The 25611-nt window shown below is 38.7% G+C and overlaps 1 protein-coding gene across 1 annotated transcript in view; it reads left to right on the top strand.

Moving 5' to 3' along the window:
• LOC139947199 (exportin-4-like) overlaps positions 1 to 25304 on the top strand; it is a 67338-nt gene extending 42034 nt beyond the window's left edge. The window contains exons 10-22 of the mRNA XM_071945069.1: positions 8974 to 9150; positions 10066 to 10208; positions 10711 to 10862; positions 11312 to 11489; positions 12399 to 12555; positions 13358 to 13527; positions 13894 to 14071; positions 14638 to 14931; positions 15411 to 15591; positions 17309 to 17397; positions 18008 to 18256; positions 19231 to 19323; positions 19876 to 25304. Coding sequence (XP_071801170.1) covers positions 8974 to 9150; positions 10066 to 10208; positions 10711 to 10862; positions 11312 to 11489; positions 12399 to 12555; positions 13358 to 13527; positions 13894 to 14071; positions 14638 to 14931; positions 15411 to 15591; positions 17309 to 17397; positions 18008 to 18256; positions 19231 to 19323; positions 19876 to 20073 — 2259 coding nt within the window. The 3' untranslated portion in view covers positions 20074 to 25304. The remainder of the gene's footprint in view (positions 1 to 8973; positions 9151 to 10065; positions 10209 to 10710; positions 10863 to 11311; positions 11490 to 12398; positions 12556 to 13357; positions 13528 to 13893; positions 14072 to 14637; positions 14932 to 15410; positions 15592 to 17308; positions 17398 to 18007; positions 18257 to 19230; positions 19324 to 19875) is intronic.
• The last annotated feature ends 307 nt before the right edge of the window (positions 25305 to 25611 follow it).

Here is a 25611-nt window from a genome sequence, read left to right as displayed (position 1 = left end):
AAGACATTGTTATTTCCTTTATGATATGATTGATGGCCCAATTAGTATAATTCTCTTTTGATAACCGTCGTTATCCTAGCAAGTGTTAACCCACAACAGGAAACCCAGCATTACGTTTCCTCTTGTTTTCATTTTTATATATAGCAACTTGATACACTTGGGGTTATAAAAATCGTGTAAATCTGAAAACCCATTGGAAACTAAAATCCAAAATGGGGTTCCAGGGTCAATTTCAGTTCTGTGATCGAGTCATTTTCTAATAGATAGAGTCCGTTTCTTTCCGGAACTACATGTACATGTAAATATGTAGTCTCCGGAATTCCGAAATCTAGTAAAATAAAAAGCAAGACCTGGTTCTCAAAGCAAATTCTATACAGCAAAGTAGATAACACGTGCAAACCAACACTGATACCTCACCATGCAATTTGACCCCAAAACTAAAGACTCCTACATATGTATACAACGAGCCATCATTCCAACAAAAACATACTGCATCTCTTCTTTTTTTTTCTTTTTTTTTTTTTACTCCTTGCCTGGTGGTGCAATTGTTTCCCTCCATCCTACAATTTAGACTGTTTTTAAAGAGGAATATCAATTCCTACCGTCAGCTCCCTTGAGCAATTTATCGCATTCACTTGCTCTATGATTTAGGTTTGTTCTTAGTTCTGGTCCTTGCTCTATGTTGTTACCAATGAGTGGCTTTTAGCTTTGTTTGGCGCGAACTTGAATAAATAAATACAATAAATAAACAAACTAATTCAGAACATACAATTGGCTTTTGTGCCTTTTATTTATACTTTTACCTTTATTTTTTGATCTTGTAATTCAACTTAAATGCGTCCTTACTTTTGAAAAGATGAAGAAAAAAAAACCAATACAATGAATCCGGTGTTTGCAGGAGATCACATTATCTTCATATGACAAGGAGAAATGATTTATGACTAGCCATTAGGAATATGATGCAAGTACTACAGTGGCTATCTTACTACCACCTGGCCTTCAATAAGGAAGCTTTTTTTTTGGGGGGGGGGCTAGTCAAGGGATCCATTGTCTAGTGTCCTGCAGAGTTTATCATTATAAGTTTTTTATTAGTAAAACAGTGGTCTTGACTTCTGCTTCCATAAATTGTAGACTGTTTTCTGTTCCTGCTTTCACTAAACTTATCTTCACTTTTGACTCTTTTTTTCTGGAGCACAATGCTTTGGGAGTCTTTCATGACAGTGAAGTCAATTCAATTATACAGTGGGTTTTTTTTCAAAGTAAGTTTTCTTTTATAGGCTAAAGGGCACTTCATGAGGGAAGTTTAAACTTCCACTTCCATTTTTGTTTTTAAGGAACCATTACATTAGGTAGGGTCAAAGTTTTTCATTTTTGTGTGAACGTTAGGCTCATAATAGTCAAGGTAATCAAGAATTTTTTTTAATATTTTTTTTATGCAAATCGCCAGACACACAAGGCCTGAAGGACACTTCAAGGTGTTGGCTACAATGAAAGTCTCAGCTAAATCTTACAAAACTGTATGTGGTATTTTCCAAAATAAAGACAATCCCAACCATATGAATCAAGGCATACCATTACTCTATGCTTTATGCCATCATCAACTGGATGGTATCAGCTCTGTCTAAAGACACAGCCCTGCTGCAGACAGACTGCACCCCCAGGGTGACTATCCAATCCCCCCCCCCCCAACCCAACCCCAATACACCACCAGGCAGTGTGGATTTGCCTGCAAGGATTCTTGATGACAATAAAACTACATTGGCAAGGATATAAATTAACCACAGTATAAACAGGAGGTAGATTTCTCAACAGACAGTGTTTTTATGGGGGACAGTTAATGGGAGGAGGAAATGGTGCTTCCCAATGTGGGTGGGCTGTGGAGGGGATGCTATGCAGTCAGATGACCATGGAGGCTGGGCTCAAATTTCTTTATATATCTCAATTCAGCTGCATACGTACATCATTTGGACACATGGAAAGTTGTGCCAAATTTGTGTAGTAAAGTTTCCAGCAAGGTCTTATAGCCAGGTTACCTCCATGGTTAAATGGTATTCACATTTTCTGGCAATTTAAAAACCGAGTGTCTATTTGTTCACTTACAATAGTATGTAAATGACAGAGAAGAGTGTCAAATTTAAAACACGGTGTCCAACATTTAATAACATTATTCAATAATTGTTTCAGTAGGCATAATGGACCCCTATAGAAACAAGTGTAATTATTGGCTTTCGAATCTGAGAAACTTAACAGTCAGAAACGTTTCTCAGTTTGTCAATTTCCATTGCGAATTATTCTTCCTGCTGGGACATACATGTACATGTAACTATTAAAATCTGGACCAACTTTTGAAATGAATTTTCACAGGTTAGATTTATCATATTTTACATAGCATTAAAGCCAGTGGACACTATTGGTAATTGTCAAAGACCAGTCTTCCCACTTGGTGTATCTCAGCATATGCATAAAATAACAAACCTGTGAAAATTTGAGCTCGATTGGTCGTCAGAGCTGCTAGATAACTATGAAAGAAAAAACACCCTTGTCACACAAAGTTGTGTGCTTTCAGATGCTTGATTTCGGGACCTCAAATTCTAAACTTGAGGTCTCGAAATGAAATTTGTGGAAAATTACTGGTTTCTCGAAAACTACTTCACTTCAGAGGGAGCCGTTTCTCACAATGGGTTATACTACCAACCTCTACCCAATACTCGTCACCAAGTAAGGTTTTATGCTAATAATTATTTTGAGTCGCTACCAATAGTGTCCACTGCCTTTAAAACATACACAAGTGATTTCAAAAGCTAAAGGTATCCCTTAAGCAAATCATCAATATACACGTACAGGGTCACTGTGCCTTTCTCTAGTTTATTCATGAAGATTGCTGGCCACTTCTCCACTTCACTTACTGTTTGTTTTGCAATTACATACCCATTGACCCCCATAATTGGTGGTTTTTCCTGTGCAGAGATAAAGTTCCCCACTTAAAGCATTATTATCTCAGTGTGGTTTTGCTCATTTCAGGAAGTCTTGAAGTGGGAATTCTTCCCCCAGAGTCAAGTGGTATTTTCCTAGCCCTTTGGCCAGTTTTAATTGTCTCAACTCTCTTGTTTGTGTAAAGTAAACCAAGCATTTTGGTCCAATTTCATGCTCAATTAAACCTCAATTTATCCTAGTTAATGGTCAGGTTTCATAGGTCTTTCAGACTGTATCATGAAAATCAAACAGCTGAATGATGAAATAATTACTGGGCCCCAAGTTCTCCAAGCCTGGAGAGCAGGGCCCATTTTAATTTCGGCTTACCCAAAAAACGCTACCAACTAACCAACTAAAGTACCATGTATTAAGTGTACCTTTTGTGACTGGTTTCCAGCTAATTTTTGCTTAGCAGATATAGTAGCATTTTCTGCTTACTGCAGCTCTATGAATTTGGGCATTGCTTCACAAAGTTACCACTGGCCACAGGAAAATATACTTTGCTATAGACACAGTTAGCAGCTACAAAGCAATTAATTTATTTAGTTCACTTTTACTAGTAGGCCCACATGTAACTTCCCAATTACAGTGGTTTTTTTTCTTATTCTTTGGAAATAGATGTGGTATCAGACTTTTGATGGGGTTTCTGGTCTTGTATAGTTTTGGGTCTAGACATGGACATGGAGCTCAGCAGAAAAGAGTGACCCTAGCAGTGCCCTGTTGTGCCATATATTTTAAACTGTAAACTAGCTGCGCATAGTACAACATGTATGTAGATTTCCCAAGTGACCTTTTGCCTATGACCCTTTTAGGGGCAGCTCTTCTAAAACCAGTAGACCATACACTCCCAATGCCACCCAACCCCCATCACCTTTTTTGTCCATACACTTCCACACTGCTGTGCCTTCATTCCACAGATTTTCAAAATGTCGGCCGTAAATCTGAAACAATTTTGGTGAGATTACTGGTCGAGTGGCTCAAATTAGAACTGGGGTCCAGCTCCAGGACCCAATGGTACAAGTCTCTCAGCAAATGAAGACGAGGCGTGTGTTTAAATGATCAGAAGTTGATCTGCAGTTCCGAAATAGTATGAGCTGAGCATATGGCACGCCGGATAGGTTTATGCATCAAACACATGTGACCCCCATAATAGAGGGGCAAAACAAAAAAACATGATGGCTATCCAGAAAATGATGAAGCATAAGAGAGGGTTTCTTGTGTGTGACTTTGATGCTTTGACTGGGTGTCGGGGTTGGGTCATAAGGTGTAACCAAGGAGTACCTCCATGGTGTAACTTACACAATGTCATAAGTGTATATTATGAAATATTGGGGATCGGTTGGGATTTAATCTGTACCCCCCTTGAGAGTAATACAAAGATTCTGTGGAAGATTCATCGTTGACATTTGCCCTTTGGTGTGAGGCACAAACATCACACGGATAACGGTTTCCTTAAACTGAGTATTTGTTTCTTTTCAAATACAAAGAGGCCTTAGTACCGTAGTGCAATTCCCCCATTGCTGATGATAGACCTTTATCATGGTGTGGCCATCTTGTCTTTTTCTTCTCCAAACGCAAAGCCTTTACAGCATCTAGGTCCAGGGCCTGCCTAAGGGCTCCAAAATGTTTTCCTTGTACATGTATATTGGACATACTATGTGATCAATGTGATGTTCTCTGGGCCCCAGAGTGTCCCTGCTAGCAACTTGTGCCTGTCTTCTTTGAGTAAAAATTGCATTCCAACTCTGAAAAATGGGGGAAAAACCTGTCAGACTGATTTTAAACCTTTTTGGTGACTTCTGAAGGGTGGCATGTGTGACATAAAGTGTTGTGGTGAGCCACACTGTTGTAACATGTTGGAGTTACATAACCTTGAAGCTCTGTGGTTTTGAGATTAATTTGTTAAACAAGTTTATAAACAGTTTAGCAACTCTGTAGGCCTAAATAGTTTTACAAAATACAATATGAAAGTAGCATCTATGTGATTGTTTGCTCAACAAAATTTGAGCCCTGAAGGGGGAAAAATCAGTCAGATTTTACCAAGATTTCAAGTTCACGTTCCTCTCCAATACCATGTGGTATTTCCATGAAGTTACAGCTTGCCCTGCCCCTACCCTCTATGTCACACATCTCTGACCTCTTGGGTAGCACCAGAAGGTTCTTCACCCAAAATCAATTTCCTCTTTTGCTCCTTTCCATTGTTGAGCTCCAAGACGTTGACAAATTACCACAAACTACAATTTGATGTGGTTCTTCCTGTAACCCTATTTTCCAAAGGGTAATCCATCATAAAAGGAATCCAAGTTCAAATGTTTTTCCCGGGGACTATAATTGCTTCTTTGTTCTCACCATTTAGCGGAAAAATAAAGCTCAGGTCGTAAAGAGAAGAGAACGGGGGACCAGGTCTTTTAACCTTTCTATAACGGAAATATGTCAAAAGGGACTTTGATAAAATATGGTCTGTTAGACCAATCCCCAATAGATTCATCTTGATCATGGAGTTGAATTCCATTGCCCCGGGCTGTTTGAAAATTACACTGATGCCTTGTGTGACGTTTGAATCCACAGAGGGATGGACCCATGAACCATTGAGAGAGGGGGGGGGGGGGACACACACTGTAGACTGAAGGAGCGAGGCGGGGAACACAAATACTAAAAACATCACCAGTTTAGGCCAGCTAAGTTTCTTGGAAGTGCATTTGACCCCTTGGGTACATGTATGGTTTACTAATTGGAGTATACTATTATTTCGGTATTTCGTTTCATAGAGCTACTTGGTAAGCATCTAAAGTAGCTAAGCATTTATAACCAAATTATGCTTACCAGAATAAGGTTACCAGCTAACATACACTGTACCTTGTCTCACATGTACAATGTCACTGGTATCCTGCCTACTTTTGCTCAGCAGAAAAACTTTCAATGCATCATTTGTAATCCAAATAGCTGCGGGTACAGCAATGATAATATGTTGAACTTGCATCGGGGATACCGGTAAATAAAACTATTTGGTTCCTTCTTGGTGTAAAGCACTGTTATTGTACATGTAATACTCAGTACTTTCCCGAGTCCTGTGAAAATGTTTCATTGTAACTTCTGACGTAAAACAGTAGAGGAATCAGCTCCACTATTAGTACTCAGTATGACAGAAGATGTTTTATGGAAGAAATCAGATTTTTATGGAGGTCAGCCATCTGAATTTTTAGGAAGTGATTGCCTTGGGTTGTTGTTGGTGCATGCACTAAACATAGAAAGTCCACTGGGCCTATACGTAGATTGTCAGAGTCAATACTCTTTAGATAAGTTTCTTTGGTTTTGAAGTGTGTGTTGTTTCCTGGTACGATTTTGTGTAGCTACATGTACATACATGTAACTAGAAATTCAGCGAAGCTCTGGAAACAGTGGGAGTAACTTTGACTCTCGCCCTAGGCCTTTGCGCACCCTGGGAGGGTCAGGCGTGGGCCCTTAACTGCCAGCCCTTCCGGGTTGTATTATAAATTTGGGTGTCATCCCTGGGTGTATGGCTTTTGAATTGCACCCCTGACCAAAGATATTGATATTTACATATTTACATAGGACCAGTGGAGGTAGAGTTGATTGGAAGTACTTCATGAAATTGCTCAGTTGGTAAAGCACTGTTTAACCGGAGGTTGTTGGTTCAAATCCCGCTCAATTCACTTTTTGTTTGTTCATCTCTCTTTTTAAAGTCCTCAAAACATTTAGTGTCCAACATTTAATAAGTTATAAGATGTAGAGCTATAAACAGAGCTACAAATGTTTGTGATACCACATATTTAAAGGCAGTGGACACTATTGGTAATTACTCAATGTAATTATCATCATAGAACCTTACTTGGTGACGAGTAATGGGGAGAGGTTGATGGTATAAAACATTGTGAGAAACAGCTCCCTCTGAAGTGACGTAGTTTTCGAGAAACAAGTAATTTTCCACGAATTTGATTTCGAGACCTCAAGTTTAGAATTTGAGGTCTCGAAATCAAGCATCTGAAAGCACACAACTCCGTATGATCATGGTGCGACAAGGGCATTTTTTTCTTTCATATACTCGCAACTTCGACGACCAATTGAGCTCAAATTTTCACAGGTTTGTTATTTATGCATTATATGTTGAGATACACCAAGTGAGAAGACTTGTCTTTGACAATTACCAATAGTGTCCAGGGTCTTTAAAGAGCAATGGTTTTACCATTATCAGAGTTCCTACATGATCCAATCATATCAAGACTCACACTTTCCTCTCGCCTTTAAATGTAAATATCAGATTTTCAATTACCCCCATTATAGCTCCCAGCTGTTGGTATTAGTTTCTCAGCTTCTCTTCCCTCCAAAAACAAACAGATGTTGATGATATCCTGTGGGGTATTGAAGCCTGCACAAAGGGAGTAGTGTCACTGGATTCAACTGCCCCGGGGTTTTTTCCTTGAGTGCTGTAGTGTGACCCAGTAATGTGTGTACTGTACCAGGCATCTTTATCCTATGGGTAGACTTAAATCTGGCAGAGTGGTAAGATGCTAAAAGTATGGATTGAAGAATGTTGACATGTTTCTTTCTCTTTGAGACCTGGCTAGATATTTTTCCTTCTTAAGTCTGACTTCCGATTTGTTTGTCCCTTGGAAAAAAATCTGAAAAATCTGAAAAATTGTGACTAAATAGTCTCCACCATCTATTAGAGCCTGCATCATGTGTACATGTTGGTAAGCCCTTGTTCTTGATAAAAAACATTCCTACTTTTTTCAAGAGCCAAATACCATATGAGAAGGGAGTAAGATTGGAGATTGAACCAACCTCATCCAATGTTTGAACTCCACATTTAAATACTTTTGGTTTAAGATCTTTTGGAGCCTACAAATCAAAACTTTGAGGAAACTTTTTTTCAAGTGTGAAATTAAAAAGTTGGGGTCAAAGACAAGTTGACTAGAAACAGGACTTGAAGCTGTGACCTTCGGGGTGTGATGGTGTGGTGTAGCAGAAGATTCTGTCCTCCCTGGAAATTCTGTCCCCCATATGGAGAACAGTGTACATACTTTTTCTGATAGCGCCCTCTTTTGAATTCTCCCCCTTCATTCAGCCTAAATTAATTTCCCATATAGGGGGGGGGCACACAAAATCTCTACTGGGGTGAATTTCACAAAGGTAGTCCTCGGAACTTAAGACTAGTCCTAGGCAATGCTAAGAGATAGGACCAGTCCTAAGTTAGGATGAGTTACTGGTCCTAACTTAGGACCAGTCCTATCTCTTACGTAGCATTGCCTAGGACTAGTCCTAAGATAGGACTACCGTTGTGAAATTCACCCCTGGTGCTCAACTGTTATATCTAGCCCTAATGTTGGCAGTCCCTATTCCTCTAGCAAAAGTATTTCAAGCACTTTGTGTGAAGACATTTTCATACTTAATATAATACAAATATTGTTTTGTGTCTTGAATTGTACAGGGTTGGACTGAACTGCACAGTACTTTTACAAAAACCAAAGTTGTACTTGCTGTACATTGTATGTTGGATTTAGTTGAAGTGATCACAAGAGGGGGCTATTAACAATTTTGGCCTTTGTGTTTAGCCCACAGAAATAGATTGAGTGTCCAGTGTCTTAAAGTTTTCCATGTCTGTGTTATGATTAGTCTGAAGATCGATGTTTGTCAGCTTCGATTGCCTGCATGCAGCGTGTGCGTAATGTTTCTACATCGTGTTATTTGGGTTTTTTTCACTATGCAATATTTGACATGTATGGGTGAATTGACAGGCAGGTACATATCTGGTATCTGGCATTATTCAAAAGTCTTGAAGTGTGACGCCAGAGGTTCTAGGGAACTGTGTGCAAACTTCTTCTCATAGCGCCCTCTTTTGAATCAACCTCCTTCAGCCCATCTTAATTTCCCTAATGGGGGACAAAACCTCTGGGGGACAGATTTCCCCTGTAACCCCTATTAGTAACCTCTGTCTTAAACAGGTGATATGACGGTTTCTTGATTCCTTTTATTTTGCAGATGCACAAGGATGACCAGCAATACATGGAAGCGTATGACAAGCTTCTAGAATGCTGGCTGACCCTCCTAGAAAACTCCTCCAAATTCCCTGATGGTTTCTTCAAGGCCCACGCCACTCAGATATTCAATCTACACCTACAGTGTCATCTGGCAGCCCCGGATGGACTTAGAAACCAGGCAAGTCTCATTTCATACACGTAGGAGACCCAAAACCCTCCTTGTAATGGTTTAATAATTGGAACCCACTGTTTGTTCAATACTGTTTGTTTCATTCCTATTTAGATGTAGATATTATACACCATGAACATTCATTTCAAAAGTTAGTAGCATTTTTCAGATACAGCGTATGGCCGAAAATCTGCTGGGACTGGTACCCCACACTCAATTCTTGCTTAGCAAAGATATGTGCTGAGCAAAATTATCTGCTTAACAGCTTTAATGAAATTAGGCCCACTAAGCAATACTATTCATCTCGAGACAAATTGTCAGTATCACCACAGTGATTTTATATTGTGACATCACAATTTACTAAGCAATTACGATTGATTTTAAACTAAGATAAATCCTAACTCTTTGTGAAAATCTGCCCCTGGCCTCCATTTCACAAAGCACTAAAATTCATCATACAAGTAAGACAAGTTGTCTGTATCACCATGGTGATTTGTATTGTGACATCATGGCGGAGCAGTTAAGAGCACCGGATTCAAGCTCTGGTGTTTGATCAGCAGGGTGTGAGTAAGAATCCCAGTCGTGACACTTGCTATGTAAAATTGGGGAGGTAGTGCTTTCTGCTCTACCGGTCAGGCTTCGGACTGATGATACCCAAGCCTACATCCGTATGGACTGTAAAGGGGTTAACCCTGTTTCAGCCCTATGAGTAGGTGGCAATGGCCTCTGGACAAAAATAATTGTAGCCCACACCTTGCAGTGGCCTTCAGGCCTTGTGTGTCTGGCAACTTGCATAAAAATAAAAAAAAATAAAATCACTGTTTACTAAGCAACTACGATTGAATTGCATCTTAGCTCTTTGTGAAATCATCCCCTGGTCACCTGTTAATTTAATGGTTGAGTTTGCTGCTTTTTGGTTGACAGAGGGAAGACGGCGTGACGGCTGAAGATGATGATGACATCAATGAGGTAGAGGAGGACGATAGGGAACTATTTGAAGACCAACTGGGAAGCATTGGGGCCTTGGGGCGGGCCGTCCCTGAACACAGCTTACCACTCCTCTCAAAGTAAGATCACATTGTGTTTGTAGTCCCTGCTCTTTTACAAGGCGTTAAGCATCGTCAAATGCTTCCTTTCAACGTTATAATTTGAATCAGACTTAAGTTTACAGTTAGTTCGATTAACTAATTTTACGAGCAGGAACAAGCCAGTACTGCAGGATTTGGGTCGATGTGGCTGGCTGCCAAGGCGCCCTTGCATGCCCCTGGCTCGAACGCATTCTAATCGTGTCCTTCGTAATTCAGCTTCTGATGAGCAATACAATTAATATTGTCAGTATGAGTTATAGTATTATTATTATTACATGTAATACAAGTTCCTCAACACCTCTGTTAATGAAAGTAAGGCCGCATCCGAACGGTGGCTACATATGGCTGCAACTGTTGCTAAGGATGTCCTATACTTCTATGCATGCAATGTGTGGATCAATCTGTAGCCATAGCCGTATTCGCCAATTATGACTTGGCCCAAATCTTAAAACTTTCTTGTGTTCATTTCTTAATGCATTAGGATCCTGGAGGACAGAGTGGCCTGTCTACAGTCTCACCTACTGAAGTTACAGCATCATAAGACCGGGGTGGCATCCACTCACAACATGGACCTAGACATGAAGAAACTACATAAATTGTATGAGGACCTGCATTGGCTGCTCCTCATTACAGGTATGTGTGTACAATGTGCCTCCATTGTGTTCTCTCTCCCTCTCTCTTATCTAATGGTTAATTTTAGCCTCTATTGTCGCCCTGATCTTGGCCTTGGTGCCCCTCCAAAAGTTTCCCCACGGACCCTAAGGTTTTACAAAAGAAGTGCCCTTTGAAAAATGTGGTAAAAATGCACTGCCATCTCAACTCAAGATGAAATTCTGCAATGTATGCATGGCCCTGTAAAGTCCCTGTATCACTCTCATTTATCTCAGGGTTCATTTGGCAATGAGTCTGGCCTCTGTTGCCTGGATCTTGGCCTTGGTGCCCCTTAAAAAAACTCCCTGTAGACCTAAAGCTTTCCAATTGAACAGCCCCTTGTAAAGTGAAAATGGCCTTGCCCTCTAATAAATGAAACTCTGCAATGTATGCATGGCCCTGTAAAGTATCTTTACTGACATTTATCTCAGGTTTCATCTTAGCCAACGAGTCCAAGGGTGAGACGCCCATGATTCCTCCAGCCATCATGAAGTTCTCCATCGCAGAATCCTCTCACGTTGATGTGCAGAAGACTCTACATGCACTGACATCCTCAGTCAATATTACCCAGCCGTTCCTAGTAGACGATAAAGTAGATAAAGTAGTCAGGTAAGATTCACCCACCATCCCAGCTAGTCGTTTTACAATACAAGATAATGATACTACAGAACACATAAAATGCCGCTCTCTGCCACAGATGGACCCTTGTGCGTAAATTGTCTCATTATTTGTTACAATCGGTACATGTATGCAAAGCTATTATAATGTAAATGTTTGAGACCCCTTCTACAGTGTATTGATTGTTAGATAGATATAGATAGATAGATAGATAGATAGATAGATAGATAGATATAGATAGATATAGATAGATAGATAGATAAAATGGTTTATTAAAAAACTGTCCTCGCAGCACAAAGGCTGAATTACAACAATTTGACATAAATTAAAAAATTTAAACTAAATAGGAGGCAAATTGGTAATAAAAAATATAAAAAATTATGTGGAATATAAGCCACTCCCCTAAATTTACACATTGAAAATTGCACATTGAAATTGAATTAATTTTACTCAAAAATGGTTTGACAATACAACCAAACAACAGACAAGAATGTTGTTAGATTTTAGAAGTTGCAAGAGCACATTCTTCAGCTGGCCATGCTAGAACATGCTGGCACTGCGGGTTGTATGATAAGAGAATAAAAGAGTGGGCGACAAGGTCTTAAACATGTTTTTTTTTAAGTAACAGGGTCAAGGCAGGGGATAAAGGACCAACCAAACTGCGAGCGAGTATGTTTCCCACCCATGGGACCTACCAACTTAAATTGGACTGTGAAAGTTGTGAGAAATGCTCAGTCATTTTCTAAGCTCCCTCTTTTGACTTAATTATAGTTGCGGTTGAATCCCTATAGCCAGTTACGATACAACCAGGGAAGGGGGGCAGTAGAGGGATAGTCTACCGGCATAAGGGGGTGCACCAAACCACAAGGGAAACTGACGATCTTAATCTTCTTTGTTTAGGTTAACATCAGTAGTTCTGCGTTTAGCGGAGGTGGAGAGGCAAGCGTCTTCAGATCTAGCTGAGGTTCTCAGTCCCCAGGTCGGCCGTAGTGTAGTGTGGTGTTTAAGACGATGGCTCTTACCGTATCTACTATTACATGAGAAGTATTACTCAGAGGTAAGGCAATAGAAAACACTGCTTAAAATGTGGCGGACAAACTAACCACAAACAATACATACAATGGCAGTACAATGGTGCTATCCCGGACGACCTGGGCCCAAGTTCATTAAGCCTGTAAGCACAAAAACTTGCTTAGCACAGAAATCTCTGGCTCAGCACCAATAGGTTAACAGCCAGAATGATGTACATTTACCACTGGTGTGACTGGTACCCCACTCATTTCTTGCTTAGCAAGGGATTTTGCCAAACAGAATTTTCTGTTAAACAGCTGTATGATATTTTGCCCAGGCCTTTGCTGACAGTACACTCCGGACAGTTCCAAAGGTACATTTTTGGATCGTGTGTTTTAAGTAAATGCCCAGTTTCTTCGGAACTCATATTGTTGCGCAGAGTCACTGTTCAATGGTTGATTGCTAAGGCGAACTGTCTTTCCCATTATGAGTGCCTATATTTATGCCCTTATTGTGTAGGTTTAATGTATAGATTTCTTGTAAAGTGCTGTGGGACCCAGTGTAAGAGCGTTCTATAAATGCCTAATTTCATTGTTATTTTTATACTTACCAAAATTGAGGAAAATGTGATTACATGCTAGAAATTGTGCATGGTTTTCACTATTTTCTCCTTATTTTACATGAACTAAGCAATTTTTTTTTTATTTCATGTATGTGATTGATCACTTAAACCACGAAACACTGTCTACAGCTATTTTATCAGCTCTGCCAATACTGTTCAGTAACTTTAAGCTGCTTTTTTTTTTCTCAAGCTATCTTAATTATACCTCTTCTTGTCAATACAACAGATAAGTCTTCCGATAAACACAGCTTTCGGTCAGGATTCTCAGGGTGGTCAGTGGGTTGTTGACCGCCTGCTGCAGAAGGTCCTGACCAACCTCATCGTGTGGTCATCTGAACATGAGCTCGCTAAAGACACTATTGATCTCATGGTATCCATCGTCGATAGGAAAGACAAGTAAGTACCAGAATTGTGCAACAAATAGACACATTCTTAAAGGGACTGGACACCTTTGATAATTGTCAAAGACCAGTATTCTCACTTGTTGCATCCCAATAACTTATCAGTGAAAACTTGGACTCAACTGTTCATCCAATTTGCAAGAGAATGATGACAGAAAAACATTTTTTTTGCGTTTATTTGTGTGCTTTCAGAATTGAAAAAGGCATAAGGCCTGAAGTCTTTTATCAAAATATTTAAGTTTTCCTTTAAAATTTGTCTTTGTTTAACCCCATTTAAAAAAATAATACCCAATCAGTTTCCCTTGTGGTGTATCACTTGTTTTAATTGTTTATCAATCTTATTTCATCTTCTTCTTCTAAGGGCAATTCCAGCCACAAGATCTGAAAGCTACTGGCTGCTCGCCAAGCTGCACTCTTCAAAGCCATCCAAGCTGGATGCCTTGTCACTTGATGTCCGTGCATGTCTTATGCAAGCCCTCGTCATGGCTGGGTCATGTATAGCGGACAATACACCAGAGAGACAACGGTTTGAAAACGAGGTAAATAAATAAAAAAAATAAATGAATGAATTAATAAATGAGTGAGGTCAGATTCAGAGTCTGGGTTCGGGTTTTGATACTCATGTCCATAAGTAAGACACTTAACCATTATAATGCATAACAAAGGAACGATATATGTTTGGTAATCATTCTTAACATTAATGGCTAAACAGACTTACATGTACTCAGTAAGAAGCCTGCATCAGCTTTCAGTAGTACATTGTATAAAGCATTTTGATACAAACATTTCACCTCGAAGTAATGTGGTTGTGACAAAAAGGTATAAGTCTTTATGCCCCCAAATTTTAATGCATTACTCATACTCGGAATTACATTTCCAGAGATTGTGTATCCCAATTAAAGTTTTTTGGCGATATATCATAAACGCGACCATGAAATTTTCACAGTTAAAAACAGTGTACAGAAGTTCACTGTGATCGGCCATTTCCTCTTTTTTTTTGCAATTCGAAACTTGCATGTCTGTATAATTACGTAGGATTAAAACATTAAAAATAGTTCACGAAGATATACTTTGCTTTTATTAATATTTTCCTCGTACTTTGCAGATTCTGCACCCAGTCCAACACTCATTCCAGGAGCTCCTCCACGGCAAGGACTTCTCCAGCATCGCTCTAGAGGAAGACGTCAAGTCCCAAGTTGCCCACCTCTTGTCCCTCCTCAAGGGGGTCATTGTGGGCACTCAGGTCAACCGAGCCAGCGACCTCTTCAATTTCTGCCTGCCCATGCTGCGGGACAGCGTTTCCCTACTGCGGATTTACCACAACTACTCCGATATTGTGGAGCAGGTTCTGGAGGTGTTTGTCGAAGTCGCCATGCACCAGCTCTGCTTCCTGACTCAGGTACGTGGAGTCTGGTTTCCCATGTCTGGTTTCCCAAACTCTTCCTAACTTAAGATTAATCTTAGGACTTAGGACGAGTCCCAACCCTGCACTGTAGCATGCTAATCTTTAGACTAATCTTTAGTAAGGACGAGTTACTCGTCCAAACTCGAGATAGGATTGATCCTGGCGTTTCGTGAAATCGGCTGCTGGACAGGCACCAGTCTTAAAAACCAATGGTTTCCTTTGGTGGAAATATACATGTACATGTGCTCAGCCACAATCATTGGTACACTTTGTGTTACAAAGAACCCAAATAAACAGATAAGTATTGAGTAACTCTTTGCAGATCTTTTATTCTTTGTTTTCTTTTCGTATCAGCCGAAATGTGAAAGTATTTGCACGCAATTCACTCGTACATGTATCGGCGTACTACGCTAGTTTGTGCATGGATATAACATTTTAATGAATGTTCATTTGTTTGTATGTAATCCTCACAGGCAGAGTCAATGAAGATGTATGAGGTATCCCTAGCGTTACTCCAGGCCTACTCTGAGGTCAATCGAGGGAGGATAAGCGTAGAGGCCCTAGCCGAGGAGGAACAATACAGAGACCTCTCCCTCATGATGGAACTACTCTCAAGCCTCTTCTCTAGAGATATGTTTGTCTTCCTCGATGACGGTGAGTTCCAAAGAGCAGGGATGAGAAATTAAAAATTTTTATCTGAGTTCAGACTTTTTAAAGTCTACCTGGTGAATAAAAACATACTGTATTTTTCTCTGTATTTTTCTTTGTCTTCCTCGATGACGGTGAGTTCCAAAGAGCAGGGATGGGAAATTTCAAATATTTTTCTGAATTCAGATTTTTTAAAGTCTACCTGGTGAACGAAACCATACTGTATTTTTCTCTGTATAAAATACGTCAAGTTCGTTTATCTACTTTTCTTAGCGCTGAGGATACGTCACCCATGTTTGCACCCATACACTCTTGCTTTATTGTGATTTAGAACAAAGACTTTCCAACAGCTTTATAACAATCTTGCATAAAAAGAAATGTAACCAAAAATACAAAATGTTACAGTTATCTGCTCTTGTTTGTTGTGTTTTCATTTTGCCTTCAAGAAAGACTCTGCTAGGGTCGAAACGTCAGGCCATTAACTATATTGTGGATTTATACCATTTTGGTTGGTAAAGCATTTTGCAAAAGCTAATTATATTTTCTCAACAATTTTACAAAATTACAAGGATCTACTTTAATGATATTTGATTCCTATTTGTGTATATTTATACATGTTGAAGGATAATTTATTTCATTGTATTTACCTTTGATTTTTGGAACCTATTTGTATACACATTTAAATGTAGATAGACCTATATACAATAAAGGGTGGCATGGTTGGCGTGTGCGTAAAGCGTTTTCCTCTCACCAAGGTGACCCGGTTCGATTCCCGGTCGGGGCCATATGTGAGTTGAGTTGTGCGTTGGTTCTCTCTGTGCCAAAAGGGTTTACAGACCATCCGGTTTTCCTCCCTCGGGAAAAATCAAACACTTTCGATCTTGGCTGTGCTCCGTGGTCATAATGGGTTGATGTGGCTGGCAGCCAGAGGCGCCCTTGCATGCCTGCTTCTCGAACACGTCGTAGCCGCGTCCTTCGCAATTCAGCTCTTAGCTGCGAGTAAGGATGATTAGCCCCCCAAATTATAATTATAATTTAAAACTAGCATGTGAAAACTTATTTCAAAAGATGGAACTTTTTTTGCGATTTAGCCCAAAATCAGATTGCCTTATGTCCAGAGGGATCACACAATCTGAAACACGTTACTGACAGTAAGACTTCTCATATTCATGTTTAGGGGCATAAAAACTTATGTCTTTTACATCACCATATTGCTTCAAAGTTAAATGTTACTCAAAATGCTTTATACTATCAAAAGCTGTTGTAGCCTCCTAACTTAAAGGGTCTATGTACTTTTTGTAGGACAAAAGACACAATGTCCACAGAACTACACTAAACTTACACAGTTTGAAGATAATGATAGTAGAAAGCTTCCCTGAAAATATAACTTGCTGAGGTGCTGTAGTTTTTGAAAAATGAGTAAAACAATGTCTGGAAAATAATTTTCATCATGAGACAAAAATTATTTTAGCATGTAAAAACTTATTTTCATGACATTGTTTTACTCATTTCTCAAAAACTACAGCACCTCATCAACTAAATACTTTCAGGTATGCTTTCTACTATCATTATCTTCAAGCGGTGGAAGTTTAATGTAAATCTGTGAACATTGTGTTTTGCGTTACAAAAAGTACCGAAATACTTTAAAGTTTTTATTGCCACTAATATTTTAAGAATGATTACCAAACCCTATACCTTCCCTTTAATTGATTTTGGTTTGCAGAGGATGTGAATAGTGCAATAGAGTCATCTGACATCGTTCTGCATGGTCTCAACATAGTTGTGCCTCTCATGAATGAGAGCTTATTAAAGGTACGTTACATCATGGATTTAATTTCTGCCCGGTAAAGAAACTGTTGATAGAAAAGATAGATATTTTATTTATTTTATTTTAATTCTTCGGACAAAACAAAACAAACAATAAAACAAGCACAGGCCGTCCAGGGAAGGGCAAAAGTCCAAAAACTGTCAGAGCCACAACGTCATGTCAGACCTAAAGTAGGATTTGAAAGTTTTCATGGTGGAAGTATAAGTAAGAGAGCTTTGCGGTAATGGCATGTGAATATCTCTTTTGAGTAGTGTTGGTTCTGAAAAGAACCGGTGAGTAACGATTCATCGTAATGAGCAAAATGTTGAGTCGTTACTCACCGGTTCTTTTCAGAACCAACACTACTCAAAAGACATATATACATGGTGTGACAAAAGTAGTCCTTGAAAACCTGTGACATAAGAGATTTGAATTTTATGCTACAAAGATAAGATCTAAGTGGTAGAGAGATCCAGATGTGTGGCGCGGCTGAAGAAAAGATAAGTCTCATTTTAATTATTCTTCAATTCTCAGTGATGTGTGAGCATTGACCTTCATGTATATATAATTCCTGAAATGTCACTACTAATTTTTGTTTTCCCCTCGTCCTCTCAGTTTCCTATTCTATGCTCCGAGTACTTCAAACTCATCACCTTCATCTGTGAACTCTTCCCGAACAAGATCGCGCTGCTGGCGGAATCGTTGTTTAACAACTTCATGGCATCAGTGGAGGTTGGGCTGACGGAGTACGGGTCTGACGTGACTAAGATGTGCCTGGATGGACTGTCTACCCTGGCCTCCCACTGCATCGACACCGAACTCAAAGACGGCGCTCTGTTTAGGGCGATGGAACATTTCACTGAGGTAAGGGGGGTCTTGTCAAAATTAATCGGTTAATCTCTAAATCAATTTTGATAATGTCTCAATTTTGTAACTGTTATTTCTTTTTTCTTTGTAAAGTGCGTATTCTCTGTATATTTTTCTGTAATGCGACCCTTGGTGGCCATGGGATTTTGTTTTAAAAAGAGTAACCCATTATTGGGATGAATGAAAAACCTTTTCAGTGACATTGCAACTTGAATTATCTGTCATAGGGAAGAGCATGAACGCACTATGCTCACTTTTTTCCCTACATGTTGGCTATGATTGTGTAACACTGTATGTTTTAAGGGTTCTTGATATTTTCAAAGATTGGTGTTTTTGTTGTTGCGTTGTTTATTATGTAACATTAATTATTTACACCTACATAATAATGTACTTGTAGGTAGGATTTGAAACTTTGCATGGTGGAAAAACGATATGGAAAGGTTTGCGGTAAACGGTAACACTGTGTAATGACTAACTCTAAATGAGTTGGGGTGGTTCTGAAAAGAATCAACATTTCGATCAGTATGCTCTGATCGTCTTCTAATAGACCATGTGAACTTTGTTTTCAATAAGTGTGACCTTGTACATTCTTTGGGTATTCTGGCAGGCACAATACTGCATAGGTCATATGGGAAAGTTGACATTATGTGTCATAATTTCCACACAAATCCAAGAACTATGAAAGTAAAAGCTGGACAAGTTTTGAGATGTGCCCCCTTTCATCATATCAAAAGTTGATAGGAATTAGACAGTGCAATCTCCATAAAATGTAAGGTTTTATGATTTCTTCCATTATAGGCTGTGTACAAATCGTGCCTGCAGGAAGTCCAGGCTTTGTGGCTCTTTTGTAAACATGTGATGTCACAGGACACATCATCTATGTACTTGTAAATAACCTTTACCTGTCTTTAAAACTGCCATCATGAAAAAAATATTTATTGCATTGAATTTTATTTTTCTGTGTTTGGCAGGTTGTATTCAAGGTTGTGTTAATGCAGACGTTTGATATGGATCTAATGTCATCAGCATCGGAGGCGCTATACACTCTCATCTGCTGTCATCAGGTACACTATGTAGTAGATATTACATGTATGCCTGTGACTTTCAAAGACTTTAGAAGTTTAATAGATGTTAAATTGGTTGGTAATAAACAGCGCAACAAAACTTTAGAAGTTTGTTCACACGCCTCATTTTGCAGTCAAATTGTCGTGAAAGTTTGAAATTGTAATAATAAATTATGTATCAATGGGCTTTACATTAGTGCCCTGGTCATTTGGTCTATACTGTCATCTTTCTCAGCTCCCTGGGGAGTTTTCAGCCCTTAGCTGCCATGGCGCTTCAAAGGCTTTTTCATGCACAATATCAACCTCATCCGTTGCATGTACCCATTTATACCCATGGGATATCCGACTACAGTATGATGAAGTTTTTACTTAAGGCCTTCAAAAAAAGACTCTGCTAGGTTCAAAACATCAAGCCATTTACTATTTTGTTGAAATGTTTTACTGTTAAGCTTTGTTGTGTGTTTAATTAAACAGCAATGTTTGATTATTCTTGTAAACAGGTCATAAGCAATAGAAATTTACGTGTTCCTCGCTTGTTTCGATCGTTTCCAGGCAAAGTACACCAAACTCGTCAATGTGCTTCTGAGCAGCCAATCAGATCCTGCCATCTGTCAGCGTTTGGCCGAGGCCTTCAGCAAGCTGACACCAACAGCAGAGCCCTTGCAATTGGTCAGGAAGAGCAAAGTGCAATTCTTGAGCAGACTGGAGACGTTTCTATTCAACGTGCGAGGATTCCTATGCATAAAGTGAATCAAGCTGGCTCCCCCTCTACACAAAGACGAGGGCGACTTTGTCAGAGACATTTCAACCTCTTTTTGAGACCATGGCCAGATGTCCGCAATGGCGGATGAAAACTCTAAGCTGTGTTTGAACTTGTGCATCTTTACCCAACGTTTGTCGTGGTTAGGGTTTCATGTTTTGGGTTCCTAGTGAAGAGACATTGCGAGTTTACCAAATTGTATTTTAACTGTTTATAACTGCTCTTTTTAAAGATGTTTGGAGACGTCTCAAAAACAAATTCCCAAATTGGCACTGCCTGTGAAAAAGGAGATGTTTATGCAATGAGGCAGCAGCTTCAAGAACATGGCTGGGCTTTTAATGACATAACAGAGTCGGAAAGCCGCCAACAACAGCAATTCCAAGTGGTATATCTTGGACTCCTTGGAGAGATCAAGCTTTGGTATAAGGAGTTGTTTACCCGAGGGCCTTACCATTTCATAGCTGGAGGGGTGTTTTGTTGAAAGAAATCATTGAACAATTACAATTTGTTTTGACCGAAAAGGTATTTAAATATGGGAATCAAAGTGCGTTGAATCAGTTTTAAACTAGTGGTTTAAACTCGCCGAGGCATGGTTCTTGATAATTTACCTCGAATTCGTCTCGGTAAAATTATCAAGAACCAGGCCTTGGCGGGCCTAAACCACTAGTTGAAAACCTCTTCACCACACATTGATTCCCTTATTACAACTGCCTGCCTGAGGCGAATCTTTTTGCATCTTGTATTCACCACAGAAAAGTATTATGTAAAAATTACGTATTTACCTATTCTTCCTATTTTAGTCTGGTTTCTGATTTGTTTTCTGAAAAGTCTATTCAAGCCTACGACATGTGTACATGTACATGTGGGTCAGTCCTTGAACTCAATAACATGTTCCTACTTTTTTTCCAAGGACCAAATATTATAATATTAATATTAATAATGATAATATCAACTTTCATTTAGGCCAATTCTACAGATTGATCATTGTGCTTCAAGCATTATTACTCCTGGTCACTGGGCCTTTTATTTAATTCTTTAAACATCTCAGCTCCCTTTTTTATGCAAGTCGCCTGACACACAAGGCCTCAACCACTTCAAGGTGTGGGCTACAATTATTTCAACGTACCTTTGCATTTGTGTCCAAGTTTCAGACTTTTTTGCTTACAGGCAGTGGACACTATTGGTAATTGTCAAAGACTAGCCTTCACATTTTGGTGCATTACATAACAAACATGTGAAAATTTGAGCTCAATCGGTCATCGAACTTGCGAGATAATAATGAAAGAAAAAAACACCTGAACTATAGACACTGGACACTATTGGTAATTGTCAAAAACTAGTCTTCACAGTTGGTGTATCTCAACATATGCATAAAATAACAAACCTGTGAAAATTTGAGCTCAATCGGTCGTCTAAGTTGTGAGATAATAATGAAAGATAAAAACACCCTTGTTGCACCATGGTCTCACGAAGTTGTGTGCTTTCAGATGCTTGATATTGGGACCTCAAATTCTAAATCTGAGGTCTCGAAATCAAATTCGTAGAAAATTACTTCTTTCTCGAAAACTATGGCACTTCAGAGGGAGCCATTTCTCACAATGTTTTATACCATCAACCTCTCCCCATTACTCGTCACCAAGAAAGGGTTTATGCTAATAATTATTTTGAGTAATTACCAATAGTGTCCACTGCCTTTAATAGTAATAAATCTCAACCCTGGTTATGAGAAGCAATTATAGTTGAGTATCACTTGCTCAAGGACACAAGTATCAAGACCAGTATTTGAATCCTGCCGTCGATTTCACAAAGAGTTAGGACTCGTCTTATCTCGAGTTAGGACGAGTAACTCGTCCTAACTTAGGATTAATCGTAAGATCTGCATGCTACAGTGCACGGTTGGGACTCGTCCTAAGTCCTAAGATTAGTCTTAAGTTAGGAAGAGTTTTGTGAAATCGACGGCTGATGACTCAACAATCAGGCTTGGCTGCGACAGGCCGGTACAGAATAATTGCTGCTATTTTCTTCAGTTATATGGAGAACATTGTACTCTTTGGTATGCTTCTCCGCACTGCTATAAACTGAATGCAGGGGCCAATTTCATAGAGCTGCTTAAGCAAAAAAAAATGCTTAAGCACGAAAATAGCTCGCTTATTTTACACATGTTACTAGCCCAAATTTCATGCCATATACATTGCTTGTGACTGGTATTAAGCTGTTGTTTACTTAGCATAACAATTGAGTGGAGTATTGGCTGGTAATCTGATTTTACTAAGCAAGTATTTTTTTGCTTAAGCACAATTTTGTGCTTAAGCAGCTCTATGAAATTTGGCCCAGATCTCCTTGCAACTGGAGGGTTACCTTGAGGAGGAAATGCCAACATTTTATCAAAACTCATTTTTTCAGAGCGTTGTGTCTGCAATGACTAATCACCATGTACATCAAATTTTCCAACTGCATTTACATGTATATGATTTGGTTTGCGGTAACAACACCATGTGTGTACTTGCCAGGTAGAGTTTGTACTTAGAGAACTGTCTTGCTTTATTCTACTACCGCGGAGTAGATGATGTTCAGGGGTTCGGGAGACTTCTCATTTACATGCAAAAGAAAATATTTTTAAATAAACTGCCTCCCTGTCATTACTTTGGGGACATTAACAATTTCAAATACCCCATTGTACATTTTTAAAAACCCTGTAAATATATTAACACTTTTGTAAAATTGCATTTTAAACATTATGAATGGCAATGTTTAATAACTGTATTTTGACCTGATTCTGCTAAACACTTTGTACATGCTGCATGGCTAGTTTTAATCAATAAAACAAGTGTCCTTATTACTGATTTATAAAAAGAAGTGTTTTTAATGTTTCCAAATCATTCGCCAAGACCAAACTTCATAGAGCTGCTTAAAGACACTGGACACTATTGGTAAATGTCAAAGATCAGTCTTCTCACTGGCTGTATCTCAACATATGCATACAATAGCAAACCTGTGAAAATTTGAGCTCAATTGGTCGTCGGAGTTGCGAGATAATAATGAAAGATTTTTTTTTTTCGAGACCTCAAATTCTAAATCTGAGATCTCAAACTTAATTCGTGGAAATTTACTTGTTTTTCTCGAAAACTAGGTCACTTCACAATGTTTTATACTATCAACCTCTCCCCATTACTCGTAATCAAGAAAGGTTTTATGATAATAATGATATTGAGTAATTACCAATAGTGTCCACTGCCTTTAAGCACAACATAATGTTGCTTAACAGAATAAGATTACCAGCAAAATCACCATGTCACATGTACAGTGTGTGAATAGTTTTCTGTTAATTTTGCTTATACTTTTTAGCAGAAAAACTGTTAAAGGAACCGGGCACTATTGGTAATTACTCAAAATAATTGTTAACATAAAAACTTACTTGGTAAACAAGCAATGGGGAGATGTTGATTAGTATAAATCATTGTGAGAAACGGCTCCCTCGCAAGTAACATAGTTTTTGAGAAAGAAGTAATTTCTCACTAAAATATTTGAATTGAATTCGAGACCTCAGCTGAGGTCTCAAATTACACAAGGGTGTTTTTTTTCTTCATTATTCTATCGCAACTTCGACGACCAATTGAGTTCAAATTTTCACAGGTTTGTGATTTTATGCTAGTGTTGAAATACAACAAGTTAGAACTGGTCATTGACAATTACCAAAGGTGTCCAGTGTCTTTAAAGGCAGTGGACACTATTGGTAATTGTCAAAGCCTAGTTTTCACAGTTGGTGTATCTCAACATATGCATAAAATAACCAACCTGAGAAAATTTGAGCTCGATCGGTTATCGAAAAATAACCCTTGCAACACGAAGTTGTGTGCGTTTAGATGGTTGATTTCGAGACCTCAAGTTCTAAACTTGAGGTCTCGAAATCAAATTCGTGGAAAATTACTTCTTTCTCGAAAACTATGGCACTTCAGAGGGAACCGTTTCTCACAATGTTTTATACCATCAACCTCTCCCCATTACTCGTCACCAAGAAATGTTTTATGCCAATAATTATTTTGAGTAACTACCAATAGTGTCCACTGCCTTTAAGCGCTGTTGTCTGCTGAAACAGCTCTATGAAATTTGATGCATGATTAACCCCATGTAAAATAATTGTTCTCATCGTGTTTTGGGGAACAAGCCGAGGTTAGGAATTATTTATTGTTTAAGTTAAAGGCAGTGGACACTATTGGTAATTACTCAAAATAATTAATAGCATTAAACCTTCTTGGTAACGAGTAATGGTGAGAGGTTGATAGTATAAAACATTGTGAGAAACGGCTCCCTCTGAAGTGACGTAGTTTTCGAGAAAGAAGTAATTTTCCACGAATTTGATTTCGAGACCTCAGAATTAGAATTTGAGGTATCAAAATCAAGCATCTGAAAGCACACAACTTCGTGTGACAAGGGTGTTTTTTCTTTCATTATTATCTCACAACTCAATCGCGACCGATTGAGCTCAAAGATTCACAGGTTTGTTGTTTTATGCATATGTTGAGATACACCAACTGTGAAGCCTAGTCTTTGACGATTACCAATAGTGTCCAGTGTCTTTAATTAATTACATTTATCTAATTAGTTATATTTCTTTACCCATGGTATACCGAGACAGTCGAAGGGCACGTTGCCTTCAAATTGGGCTCTTTGGGATATAAAAAGATATTTTAATAGTGAAATATATTGATTCACATAAAATCCGTAGAAATTCATGACAGAATACCGTCTGATGTTTTGTAGAACTAGATTGCTGACTCCACAAATTGGTGGACCGTTTGCTCCACTTGACGGTACAAACCAATTATGTATTTTAAATCACTCTTCACCTTTTACACAAGTGGGTGTATATATTTGTACATGGACGGCACTTTAAAAGGATAAGAAGTAATAACAAACGCGACATTTGGAGAGATTTGAAGGCAATAATACTCCTGGCAGGGTTTATTTTTGATTGTCAAATACCAATATCCTCACTTGGTGTATGCCAGCATAATGCATAAAATAACGAACCTTTACAAATTTCGGTCAACTGGTGGTCACGGAAGTTGAAAGAAAATAATGAAAGAAAAAAAACAACCTTTTTTCTGGTGTGTGAAAAATCGGCACTTTCTTTAAAAGTATGGTACATTTCAAAGGGGACTTTTCTAATAGTGTTTTATATGGTTTTTTTTGTCATTAATCTTTTGAATTACTACCAAAGGCCCTCCCTTGTAATAATTAAAGCCCTTGGCAAAAACTTTGTACTTCAGTGAATAATAAACACCATTTAAAATGGTATAAGCGATGTACATAATAATTATTGTGAAAGTTCATACATTCTGTATTTAATTAGTGACATTAATATTATTTTACATAACTCTCATCACTTTCTTACTATTTAACTTTTAACAACCGTAGTCATCGCATATAATTGCGGATTTACTTTTTTTGCAAAAGACACTGTTAATTGAGGATATGGGAGATTTTCATAAAACCTGCATCATAGTGTCGAAGCAGACAAAATCCTT

Source organism: Asterias amurensis, chromosome 14 (genome assembly GCF_032118995.1).
Source record: "Asterias amurensis chromosome 14, ASM3211899v1".
Taxonomy (NCBI): Eukaryota; Metazoa; Echinodermata; class Asteroidea; order Forcipulatida; family Asteriidae; genus Asterias; species Asterias amurensis.
This window is presented reverse-complemented; position numbering and strand designations above follow the sequence as displayed.